At 42.2% G+C, this 12,991-nt stretch overlaps 2 protein-coding genes across 3 annotated transcripts in view; one reads left to right on the plus strand and one right to left on the minus strand.

Annotated features, from left to right (window-relative positions):
• The window catches only part of LOC116970725 (alpha-L-iduronidase-like), a 74,788-nt gene extending 69,893 nt beyond the window's left edge, over nt 1-4,895 (plus strand). The window contains exons 11-13 of one of the 2 annotated variants that reach the window (XR_004411300.1): nt 129-244; nt 1,287-1,452; nt 4,379-4,895. Coding sequence is in view for 1 of the 2 variants with exons in the window: in XM_033017211.1 (XP_032873102.1) it covers nt 129-244; nt 1,287-1,393 (223 nt within the window). In the remaining variant the exon portion in view is untranslated. Of the gene's footprint in view, nt 1-128; nt 245-1,286; nt 1,580-4,378 lie in introns of those variants that run through there. The other variant, XM_033017211.1, reaches the window with a different exon arrangement.
• A 390-nt stretch (nt 4,896-5,285) lies between these two features.
• LOC116970778 (purpurin-like) lies at nt 5,286-12,493 on the minus strand. Its single transcript, XM_033017279.1, has 4 exons — nt 12,197-12,493; nt 10,707-10,843; nt 9,494-9,606; nt 5,286-5,511 (listed from the first exon to the last, which is right to left on the minus strand). The coding sequence occupies exons 1-4, from the start codon at nt 12,446-12,448 to the stop codon at nt 5,291-5,293; spliced, it is 723 nt and encodes a 240-aa protein (XP_032873170.1). The 5' UTR covers nt 12,449-12,493; the 3' UTR covers nt 5,286-5,290.
• Between the last annotated feature and the right edge of the window lie 498 nt (nt 12,494-12,991).

Genomic DNA, 12,991 nt, shown 5'->3' on the forward strand with positions numbered 1-12,991 from the left:
TCTCCCAACTTCCCTCGCAGGAACTTCATTTTAATGTCATTGTAAATATTAATAATCAATATTTGTTATTTTAAATTGAAGCTAAGATATGACTACTTCAGTATCCCCTTTTCTTCATTCTATTACAGATGTTTAAAAACATTTGAAGTAGAGTTTTCAATTGATGGGAAAGTTTACAAAAGGATTAATGATAAGGACACTATATTTACCATTTTTGTATATGCTCCATTCAGCAAGAGAAAAGGTTGGTATTATATTTTTGCTTCTGCTTATGCAATGAATTTATCCAAAAAATATAAAATAAATGTATTTGACTTTTTAACCATGATCCACACATGACACAATTCACATTAAAATCTCAAAGTTAAAACACTTGATGGCGCAGGTGGAAAATACGGGATGAAAATACAATTGTAATTTCTCTATATGTTGTGCTTATGTATAATGTTGCCGCAGAATTGTACCTATGACTAGATCAAGTAATTCCCCTGATTTTATTCCAGATTTTCTTTGTTGAAGCATTTGCACAAAACACAAACCAGAACTCCTTATAGATGTTGTCCCGTTATCATTTTCAACAAAATGGTTATTTAACTTGATATTCTTTACCTTTTGTTTGTTTTCGTGTTTTCGGCACAAGAAATATTATTGAAGATATTTGGTGAAACAATGATTAAAGGAACAAAATGCAGGAAATTGTCCTTCACTTTTTCCTGTCCTGAACATCTTTTCCTAAAGTACTTTATCAGATAACCAAGCTGAGATGAAAAAGTTAACCACAAATTAAGTAAATATATCTATTTTGAGAGAGAATTTGATATTTCAAAAGAATGTGGAAAATTGGGATTTGGGAAGAGCCCTTTTCCCCGCCTCTACTGCTAAGTTTCTCTTTGCTGAAGACACTCCTCTTTCTATCATGATGAAAGACCGCTAGCAGAACAGGCAGCAGTATACCCCATTTTGTTTACAGTATATGAGTATGTCAACACTAACAAGCAAGGATGTACAATCTTGGCCTCGGCGCACTCTGGTGACTGTAGCCTTATATTTATAATGACAATAATATTCACCACGTTATTCCCCCGATCAAGAAAAGGAAGTCCATTTCGCAGTACATCTTCCAAGTGAAAGGGCCACTCAAAAAAAGAGTTCAGAGGTTTGATTCAAGAAGAACATCACGTTCCAGCCTATTATAGGTTTTGAGGTGAAATCGTTCATCTTCAAGAAATTTGAGGGCAAAATATCTTTTTTATCACTTCTCATGTTATCTTTTCTTCCTCTGACAGATCTTTCACAGGTGTCTGGCTTCTACAAGATTCGTGCAGTAAACTATTGGGGCAAAGCTGGAAAATATTCTAACCCTGTTAAATACGTTGAAGGGAAATATTACTAAATGTTTATGAGGAACAATTGTAATATCAATATGTACATACATGAGTCTGCTCTAAGCAGGTAATTATATGAGATCACATGGCAATGCAAGCCAAAATGATTCTTATTTCAAAATTACATCATGAATGGAATATTTTTAATTCAGTTTAATAATAAAATTCTATTGGTCTTTTTTATAAATTGCCAATAAATTTGCACTGCGATTCATTAATGAGAAAAGTCCACAAGTCCTTTCATCACAGGTAATGGTTTCCCTGAATTGTTCAAAACTGAACATGAGATTAATGAGAATTTCAGAAACTTAAATAAAACAAATATAAAATGTAAACATCCCTAGATCATACCGTCTTCACGGTTGTTTAGAGCCCCAGCTTCCAACCCCACTCCCGACTCGCAAGGTGCACCAGCAAGTCCTTCTTCACCCACTGAAAGCTAACAAAGTGCTGGAGTAATTCAGCGGGTCAGGATCTCTGGAGAACACAAATAGATGACATTGGGACCCTTCCTCAGACTGATTCAGTCGGCTAAGTTACTCCGACACTTTGTCTTTCAGTGTGCCCCCCTCGGTCACTAGGGCTCCCGCCCCTCTCCTTGCTGTCGCTTTCAAGGTGGATTATGTCGGAAACTCCGGGGAAGAAGGAGGCAGTGTCGATGGTGGGGGGAGGGGGGTGGATGGGGGGGCAGATGGGTGGGGGGGGGGGAGAATGGGTGGAGGGGGAACCCCAGCTTCCAGCTTTCGGGTCACCGCCCTGGCGTTTACCATTCTCCATTTTGTCTCTCCTGCCTTCTCCACCCTATCATTGGCCTATTGTTTCTGTTCTTCTATCCCCACTCTCTCCGCACCTTGAGGCTTGACTAACCTCCATGTTCCAGATCTGATTGCCAACCTGAAATGCTAGCTCTGTTTCTCTCTACACAGTGGTGGCACACCCTGTTCAATATTTCCAACCATTTCTGTTAATTCAGATTAATCAGCATGTACGTCTCTTTTCTCGTGTACTTTTTAAAAGGTAGCATGCGTTATTTAGACCCAACCCACCACTTAATTGGGAGGTGTGTGGTGGCTACGGCAAGGGACAGGTCACATCGTGGATGCCTCACTGGAACTACGACTCCTCACAACATTCATCCACCTTCCTCATTGTGCAGTTTGTCAATACTAGAGCTCTCTGTTCATTCTATCAACCATGATGTATTGCAAGGGAAGTGGCTGCCAGTGAATCATGTGGGACTAACCTCTATTACCGAAATGAAAACTGGTTACAATCCTTCAGCAGATATATTTATTCGTAAAATTCACAGTTATATCTGTCTCTGGATACACATACTCTATGACATCAACAATATATTTCCACAATAGTTTGAGAATAAATGGTCTTTGTCATGGTTTTTTCTAGTAAACAATCATATTTGTCTACGATTTGACAACAAGAAAATTATACTAACGTTCATTTCATTTTTAATTACTGTTTAATGCCAAAAGTTTATTAATGTGAAGGGCAAGAGTTAAAATTACTTTTTATGACAGTCTGTTACTAAAAATTTCAAAAAAACCTTTAGATTGTAGGCCAACTATTTCTGACCCGAACATGTTGAGAAGATCTAATGGTTTTATATCTACTGGTTCAATCTCTCTCAATGTAACAGTTTGTAACAAAAGCTCTAGGATTCAGCTGCAGGCAAGTTGTCTATCCCGTAAGAATCTTTAAGGACAAGCACCTGAAAAAAAGAAAAACATGAGAATTAAATTGGGACCCTTAGATTATTATAATAATAATAATAATAATAATAATAATATTAAACTTAAATCTCCATAGCCCAGAATTTGCAGCATTTACATAGAGAGGTACAGCATGGATACAAGCCCTTTGGCCTAATTTGCCCACACCGACCAAGATGCCATATCTAAATTAGTCCCAACTCTAAACCTTTCCTATCCATGTACCTGCCCAAATGTCTCTTAAATGGAAAACAAACACAGTACATTTCAATTAAAATAGATAGGAAGGCCCACAAAGTGCAATTTTTCCCTGCAGGTATACTGTGCATCTGACCCACTGATTTTCAATCACACATAGTCTGCCTGGACATGTCCATGCATGCGAAACCTGCCTGAACAAGATCCCTGTAGACTAGGTCTAAGAGCATGCATCTAATAGGTGAATAGACAATAGATGCAGGAGTAGGCCATTTGGCCCTTTGAGCCAGCACCGCCATTCAATGTGATCATGGCTGATCGTCCCCAATCAGTACCCCGTTCCTGCCTTCTCCCCATATCCCCTGACTCCGCTATTTTTAAGAGCCCTATCTAGCTCTCTCTTGAAAGCATCCAGAGAACCTGCCTCCACCGCCCTCTGAGGCAGAGAATTCCACAGACTCACCACTCTCTGTGTGAAAAAGTGTTTCCTCGTCTCTGTTCTAAATGGCTTACTCATTATTCTTTATATGTATTTTCACTTTTGAAAATACTTGGGCACCAACCCCAACACCCCCAGAACCTGTTTCCCAGGGTGGAAATGTCAAAAGACACGAGGGCATAGCTTTAAAGTAAGATGGGTGAATTTAAAAGGAGATGTGAGAAACAGAGTGGTGGGTGCCTGGAACAGGCTGCTAGAGGTGGTAATAAGGCACATACGATAGTGGCATAAAGAAACGTTTACATTGGTACATGGATATGCAGGGAATGGAGGGATTTGGATGATACGCATGTAAGTAAGATTAGTTTATCTTGGTATGCTCTGCACAGATACCATGGGCTGAAGGGACTGTTCCTGTGCTGTACTACTCTGTGCTAACCCAGGGACATATTCCCCTCTCTGCCCTTTTAACCAATGTCTTTACATTGTGCCACTCAGCCTGAAGCTGTGAGCCAAACTCTTGAAAAAATGTCATTTTGTAAATATATGTTTCTAAAGTGCTGTCAGTACTTTATGGAATTTTGACCCAATGCAGATAAAGACCTAGTGATTTTTTTCTCCAAAATTAGGATGGCTTGTGACCAGGAAGGAAGCTCACAGGTTTTGACATTCCCCTTTTTCCTGTTGCACCTCATCCTTTTGGGTGGTGGAGGTCATGGCTTTCAGGCTGGGTGTATGGGAAGGAACTGCAGATGTTGGCTTACACTTACAGATAGACACAAAATGCTGGAGTGACTCAGCGGGACAGGCAGCATCTCTGGAGAGAAGGAATGGGTGATGTTTTGGGTTAAGACCCTTCAGGCTGGGAGCAGGCGGAGAGGGAGGGCAAAGGGCCATTTCAGAAGCCTTTAAGAAAGAACTGCAGATGCTGGAAAAATCGAAGGTAGACAAAAATGCTGGAGATACTCAGCGGGCAAGGCAGCATCTGTGGAACGAATGAATAGGTGACGTTTCAGGTCGAGACCCTTCTTCAGACTGATCAGAAGCCTTGATGAGTTGCTGCAAATTCCTTTGAAGATAAGATGCACAGCAGCCGTGCTGTGGCAGCTGTGGAAGAGCTGGGCCAGTGGTGGAGGAGTTAAGGGCCGGTCCCACGAGCATGCGACTGCATGCGGCGAGCGTGACCTAATGTGGTCACTTGAGCCGTACGGCCTCGCGGGGCCGGTCCCATTTCGATCGCCGGAGCCGTATGGAGTTGTGCGGAGCTGGTCCCGACATCGCGCGGGGCTCCGAAAAACTGACCGTGTTCAAAAATTCCGCGCAGCAACGGCCTGCCGGCCCACAGACGGCGTACACACCACCTTGACGGCGTACGCACCGACTCGACGGGCGTGCGCAGCGTCTTGATGCCGTACGTCAAGCGCGAACTTCCCGCGGACTTCGCTCGAACTTCACATCAATCACTCGACCTCCGCGTGGCCCCCGCTTCCGGTTTGGTTGCGCTTGCCGCATGCAGGTCGCATGCTCATGGGGCAGGCCCTTTACTCACCTGACTGAAGCACTGGCTCAAACTGCCCAGTGAGGCAAATCTCCTCTTGTTTCTGACGCACGATACGCTGGATGTTTGCCGGGAAACCATGTGGACTGCGGGAGAAGATGATGGAGTAGCCATCATCACAGGTTCCATCCGCCTTCTGCCTGCGGCACGCATATGTGACGGCATAATTATCATAGTCGGTGTCAATCACCCAATACTGGTCACCTAGGGAACACAAACACCGCTCAGGAGCTGATCATGTTGTGGAGACACAAGGGACTGTAGATATTACATTCAGTACTTCCAAATGATATCAACAGAATCTACTTGCCGATATACTTTTTGTTTAAAAAAGGAGTTTCTCAATATTACTATTGACAAAAATATTGTATGAAGATCCACTATTATTGAATAATTCACCCACTATACACGTTTACAGATAGAAAGGGCTTAGAAGGATGTGGGCCAAATGTGGGTAATGAATGAATGAATAAGTTTATTGGCTAAGTATATTCACATACAAGGAATTTGCCTTGGTGCTCCACTCGCAAAGTGACAACATGACATACAGTGACAGTTAGGAATGACACATAAAACATTAAACATTAATAATAAAACATGGGTCTAGCTTAGACTGGGAATTTTAGTGAGCATGAATGGGTTGGCCTGTTTCTGCACTGTATGGTTCTATGACTCTAATCACTGATTTTGGAGGAGTTTATTTTAACCTGTCGTTGTTATAGAGTCATAGGTAGAGCAGGGAAGTAGTCTCTGATTCTGCACTGACCATCAATCGCCCACTTACACTAGTCCTGTGCTAATCCCACATTCCCATCCACTACCGATTCTCTCACCTACACATTAGGGACAATTTACAGTGGGAAAATAGTGGGAAAACAACCAGCACATCATTATGATCCATTCTGTTTGTAGTTTGTTTGTTTGTTTGTTTGTTTGTTTGTCTTTTTGCACAAAGTCCGCGAGCATTGCCACTTTTCATTTCACTGCACATCTCGTATGTGTATGTGACGAATAAACTTGACTTGACTTGATATGGGAGAGAACCAGGGCACCCGTGGTCATAGGGGGAAACATGCAAACTCCACACAGACAGGATCTGAGGCCAGTTGCACTACTGAGCCTGCCATTGTTATGTGATTAGGAGAAGATAATATACTGCCACAGACGGCAGTGGAGGCCAATTCACTGGATGTTTTCAAGAGAGAGTAGGATAAAGCTCTTAGGGCTAATGGAATCAAGGGATATGGGGAGAAAGCAGGAACAGGGTACTGGTTTTGGATGATCAGCCATGATCATATTGAATTGCGGTATAGGCTCGAAGGGCCGAATGGCCTACTCATGCAGCTATTTTCTATGTTTCTATATGTCAGTAAGAAGAGGATTAGAAATTGGTCACAGTTGTTGAACATTGAATTGGAGGCTAACTTGGCTGAAGACTTCCTTAATTAGTTTGCTGCTCGGAGTAAAGGCAAGGAGATTGTTTGATAGCAGCTGGCTCTGTCCAAACTCCTCTTTCTGATTTATAATCTATTCCCCCCTCATCTGATCACATGGCTGCCAAACTGATGGTAAGGGCTAGACCATGATAAAGGTGAAACTGGCCTAGGTGTGTACATCAGCACTTGTTCAATCAGGGGCAGGTCACAAGGAGACAGCGGCAAAACGTCATCGAGTCAACATGGAATCAGGCTCTTCAACACACTATATACATGCCCACCCATCTGTAAATATCCCCTCTTCCGGCACTTGGCCTATAGCCTTCTACACTAAAGACAATTCAAGTCGACACTCCTTGAATGTTGTCTTCAACTCTATTTCCATCACTCTCTCAGGCTCTATCTTAGGTATTCGCTACCCTCAGGGTGAAAAAGTTCCTCTCAGCTCCCCTATGAATCTCTTAACTCTCCCCCTACTTCTATGTCCTCTAGTTTTATCTTAAACTGTAATGGTAATAGTCAGAGCCAGACACAGAGGTAATGCTGAGAATGCTGTGGTTTAAGATTAGATGACAGCCTCCCTAGTGCCCCGTAGGTTCTTTCTCAGTTATTATTGATGAATGATACAGCATGGAAACAGGCCCTTCAGCCCTCCAAGTCCACGCCAACCATCAATCACCCATTCAGACTAGTTCCATATAATCCTACTTTCACATCCTCTCCCTACATCCACTGAGGCCAACTAACCTACAAGTCCACATGTCCTTGGGTTTGGGAGGCAATGCAGAGGAAATCCACACAGTCGCCAGAAGAACGTGCAAACTCCACACTGACAGCACCCGAGATTAGGATTGCACCCAGGTCTGGCAATGTGAAGCAGCAGCTCCACCAGCACCACTGTGCTGCCCAGAAGAGGTGCTTCCCAAATGCTAACCATGAAAGAGCTTTGAGTAAATTGTCTGTCTGGTATCAGGCATGGGAATGAATGACGGTGTCCACTCATTGGAGATGGTTGAGTGATTAGAGCCTTAATGCTGAGGTTTTGGATTGAGAGGGAACATTGTATTTGGTTTGATTATCCTGTCAGTGAATTTGGAGGATTTGGCAGGGAAAATGTTGGAGGAATCTCTCCAATGCTTTGTAGTGCTTGCTGTAAGTAGTCCATGCCTTTGAACTTTACAGCAAGGTGGGAATCACTGCTGTCCAGTCAGCCAGGAGCTATGTGGTGAGGTTCATGTTATGCTTGTTGAATGCTTCAAACACAATGGTCAGGCCACCTCATTCATATACCCAACACCAGCCTTCGAAATGAAGCACGCTATTCCAATCTCCCTCGTGTCATGGGATTGCCAGGTGAATAAAGGAAACACTCATGTTCTCAAAGCCTCCTTAAAAAATGTACCATTCTCATGGGATCCCTGGCCCATAAGCAATCACAGTGGAGAAAGAACATTTGTGATCCGGCTGGCTCAGTCTAAATGGAAGATTAGTTCTCTAAAAACTATAAGATCCTTATTACACAGAGACATAAGGAACTGCAGATGCGGATTTTTCAAAAAAGACACAAAGTGCTGGAGTAACTCAGTCAGCCAGCACATCTGGAGAACATAGATAGATCAGGACCCTTCTTCAGACTGAATGTTGGAATTCTCCAGGGATGATCACCCACTTACAAAATTCCTAAGGGGTTGGACAGGCTAGATGCAGGAAGATTGTTCCCGATGTTGGGGAAGTCCAGAACAAGGGGTCACAGTTTAAGGATAAGGGGGAAATCTTTTAGGACCGAGATGGAAAAAATATTTTTCACACAGAGCTCTGGAGCACTCACCCGACTCCGGCGACGAGGATTACGCACACCGTTTCCAAGTATATTCCTTGCAAATCTACATTCTCTCAACAACAAGGTTCACCAGACTGATTCCTGGGATGTCAGGACTTTCATATGAAGAAAGACTGGATAGACTCGGTTTGTACTCGCTAGAATTTAGAAGATTGAGGGGGGATCTTATAGAAACTTACAAAATTCTTAAGGGGTTGGACAGGCTAGATGCAGGAAGATTGTTCCCGATGTTGGGGAAGTCCAGAACAAGGGGTCACAGTTTAAGGATAAGAGGGAAATCTTTTAGGACTGAGATGAGGAAAACATTTTTCACACAGAGAGTGGTGAATCTCTGGAATTCTCTGCCACAGAAGGTAGTTGAGGCCAGTTCATTGGCTATATTTAAGAGGGAGTTAGATGTGGCCCTTGTGGCTAAAGGGATCAGGGGGTATGGAGAGAAGGCCGGTACAGGATACTGAGTTGGATGATCAGCCGTGATCATATTGAATGGCGGTGCAGGCTCGAAGGGCCGAATGGCCTACTCCTGCACCTATGTTTCCATGTTTCTATGCTGCCTGACCCGCTGAGTTATTCCAGCACTTTGTGTCCTTTTTAACGAATTACACACATTGCTTTTTCACATAGGGTGCTCCCAGTATCGCTAGTATTGCAGGTAAGACTAATTCTTATAACAACAAGGTAACCATGCTACCAACCCACCACATTGTGGCTTCAGTACACCACTACAATGTAGACTTGGATTTATCTATATGTCTTAGCTAGATTGCCTCTGGTGGAAATAACATATTACAGTCATCCACGAGATTTTACAAAAGGTTGTCTATTGAAGAGAATAAATATCAGTGGTAAATTAAGCTATTTAGGTTTAATCTTAGTCTATATAAAAATATGAGTGTTGTCATCCACGCACCTCCGCTGGACAGGTAACTTGCAAGCCCCTGGTAAGTCATCTCCATTTTCCCTGGTTCTAGAGGATTAGGTACATTATATTGAGCTGCCATATCGGCACAGATCACCCAGAACCTACCGGTAAATGGTCAAGCACATAGTTCATGTAGAAAGCAACAGTTACAACGTTAAAACATGAGCAGTGAAGAAATGTTTTATTCAATCTAATTTGAGGAAGGACATTCTTGCTATTGAGGGAGTGCAGCGTAGGTTTACAAGGTTAATTCCCGGGATGGCGGGACTGTCATATGCTGAGAGAATGGAGCAGCTGGGCTTGTACACTCTGGAGTTTAGAAGGATGAGAGGGTATCTCATTGAAACATATAAGATTGTTAAGGGCTTGGACACGCTAGAGGTAGGAAACATGTTCCCGATGTTGGGGGAGTCCAGAACCAGGGGCCACAGTTTAAGAATAAGGAGTAAGCCATTTAGAACGGAGACGAGGAAACACTTTTTCTCACAGAGAGTGGTGAGTCTGTGGAATTCTCTGCCTCAGAGGGAGGTGGAGGCAGGTTCTCTGGATGCTTTCAAGAGAGAGCTAGATAGGGCTCTTAAAAATAGCGGAGTCAGGGGATATGGGGAGAAGGCAGGAACGGGGTACTGATTGGGGATGATCAGCCATGATCACATTGAATGGCGGTGCTGGCTCGAAGGGCCGAATGGCCTACTCCTGCACCTATTGTCTGTTCTCAATACTTTATATCCCAGGAGAAGAAGTCAATTATATTGATTGATATGGTTTTACATGATTTCTTTCTGATTCGATCATTTTATAATCATTCATGTATCATTAGAGCAGACCAGCTTTAAAAGTGCACTTGGACAAGGGTGGTAGATCTAATGGTAGTTTTCTATCTGGTTATATATTTGTCAAACTATAGAGATTAATGTACATTCAAACTAGAAACATAATATTAATTAGAATCCTTATGCAAACAGCTTAAAATATCAACTTATGGAAAATGTAATTTGTCAGAATTAGATGTTTAATATTTAATATTAATAAATAAATTAAAAGTTGTTTCTTCATTTAATCTTACTCCAACTCCATCTAAGTTACAGCACTGTAACTATGATATTAAAAGAATAAGGTTGAACATCGTTAATTAAATAATTACTTTCAACTTTGCTACGATCTATTCAGCATCAATCCGAAATGGTAAAATGGGACTCACCCAAAAATCTTTATTCTTCCCTTTGAAGAGGCTGTCATAATTCCTTCATCATCCACAAAGTATTCAGCTGAGATGTTGTCGTCGAGGAAGAGTCCCTCTGGGTCTTTCTTTGCCAGAGCATACCATTTACCAGCATACTGCAATTTATGAAACATAGAGTCTATAGTACCTGATCGACTTACATATGTTTAAAAATATAATTCATGGGTGAGGTGGGCGGGGGAGGGGGAGGGGGAGGGGGGGGGGGGGGGACGAGGAGCAGGTATATCTCCACTTTTTTCTTTTTCCTCTTATATCTTTATTCACTCTTTGACCACACTACTTTGGTAGTCTAGGGGTCCTGTCTTTTCACTTTCACTTTTTCCCTCTCTTCTTTCTCTCTTCTTTTCCCTCATTTTCAGGTTAAAGGGTCAACATTAAAGCTGTACAACAATTTTATAATTTTACATGCCGAATGTTTTATTCTCGTACAATTGCTTCTAATAAAAATAGTTTAAAAAAATTTAAAAATACAAAAATAAAAAAAGAGAATTCAAAAATCAATTCACAATTGTGGATTCTCTCCACAACGTCCACTGGGTTGGGCTTTAGTTTGCACCTTATGCCTGGAATTCTCTTGGTAGACTCCTGTAATGGGACCACGAGACAAACTGTGCAAGCAGCTCAAAGTAGTTGCTTATTTCACTCTTCAAGTCTTTACACTTAAGTTTAGTTTAGAGACACAGCGTGGAAATGGGCCCACTGAGGACAGGGCTGCAGCATGTCCTTTCATGTCAGTCCTATCAGGGAGTCTTTCCAACTGCGGACCTCCTATCACCTTCCACTGAGTAGACTGTGCCAGCCAATGGAACAATTCATGAGCATCAACTGTGGGAAAGGACCTAACATTCTGCAGCTTCACAGACCCACCCTCCAGCCAGATCTCACAGCTTGCACACTCTGCCAACTCTCAAGCCCCACTGCACAAAATCGTAGCATAATATTCAACCTCCTCTCTTGTGCAAGGTAAGATGCCATAGAATCATTGGTACCAGCAAAAATAATGTTGGAAAAAATGTAAAATAAAAAAAGTTTAAAAAAACTCAAATCCGTTTTGAGAAAAACAATTGTGACTAAAACAGCTTACGCCACTGGAGAAAGGAATGTCAATGCAATTGGAGCAGACATCACTGCATCAGTGTGCAAAGCCTGTCTTGCCCTGTCTAACCATCTTTCTTACAACAGCTTTCCTTCTCCGTTTCTTCCGATTTACAAGCTATAGATGGAATGAGCATACTGTACATTTCTCACCCCCCAACCCCCAACCCCCACCCCCACCTCCAGCTCCACAACTGCTTTCTCCCACCAGGGAGCAGTCATCCAGTTTGGCAGGAAATGCTCCAATGGCAACATGATCCTAGATCTAAAATCCTGTTGTTACCCGCAAGAATTTTTAACATTATTTTATCATTTACCGTATTTTTTTTTTTTAAATATAAGCAAAAACGTACTCTTTTTTGGTCAAATCCATTCTTTACGTTGAATTTATCAACGACACAGGAGGTGGCGAGGGAATCCTTGACAAGCGCGATAACCATTGTCAGCAGCACAAACCTGGAGCAATACATCCTGTGAAGAAAAAAAAACATTACCTTCATTCTCAAAACATGTACTGACATCTCAGTTGCAGGAATTAAATTGTGAATTGTTGATTTAGCATGGAAACCATCCCACCAAGCCCATGCCAACCAGCGATCATCCATTCACACTGCTATCCTAGTGCAGTGAGCTCATGCACAGCATGCACTTACTGTATATACTCAATAAGCCCGCATTTCTTCCCCAAACTACAAACAACGGTTAATGTTGTTTTCTGAAATTAGACATTGGAATAGGAGTTATTTTAATCAAGCTAAATCTTGAATATCTCTGGGCAGAAACATTTGTCTTGTCGTACTACTATATGTCTGTGACGCTGCATAGATTGAAGGCCTCGTGAGTCCCACGTTCTTCCAAGCGAGCTAAATTATTTTCCTCAGCACTTAATTGTTTTAGTCGCACCAACCTGAGCCTACTTGCTCGGTGAGGGCTAAATGACAACAACTTCATTATGGCTGAAAAGCCTGGTTTTTTTTTGTTTTTTTTATTAATTTGAATTTTGAATTTAACAGCAATTTGCATACATACAATGATAACAGGCAGTGATAATCAGGACATAATTGTACAACAGTGTGTAAACGACCCTCAAAACCCTTACCCTTACCCACCCTCGCCACCCGGGGACAAACAACACTCACATACGTACA

The sequence above is a fragment of the Amblyraja radiata genome, chromosome 1, assembly GCF_010909765.2.
Source record: "Amblyraja radiata isolate CabotCenter1 chromosome 1, sAmbRad1.1.pri, whole genome shotgun sequence".
NCBI lineage: Eukaryota > Metazoa > Chordata > Chondrichthyes > Rajiformes > Rajidae > Amblyraja > Amblyraja radiata.

What these genes read in the sequence shown, in the direction of transcription:
- LOC116970778 (XM_033017279.1), bottom strand. Translation starts at nt 12,448, where the DNA reads ATGGATGATCGCTGGTTGGCATGGGCTTGGTGGGATGGTTTCCATGCT. An exon ending in ATGGATTTGACCAAAAAAGA is followed by an intron (nt 10,844 to 12,196) that starts GTACGTTTTTGC and finishes CATAAATTGCAG; the next exon opens with TATGCTGGTAAATGGTATGC. An exon ending in GGAAGAATAAAGATTTTTGG is followed by an intron (nt 9,607 to 10,706) that starts GTGAGTCCCATT and finishes ATTTACCGGTAG; the next exon opens with GTTCTGGGTGATCTGTGCCG.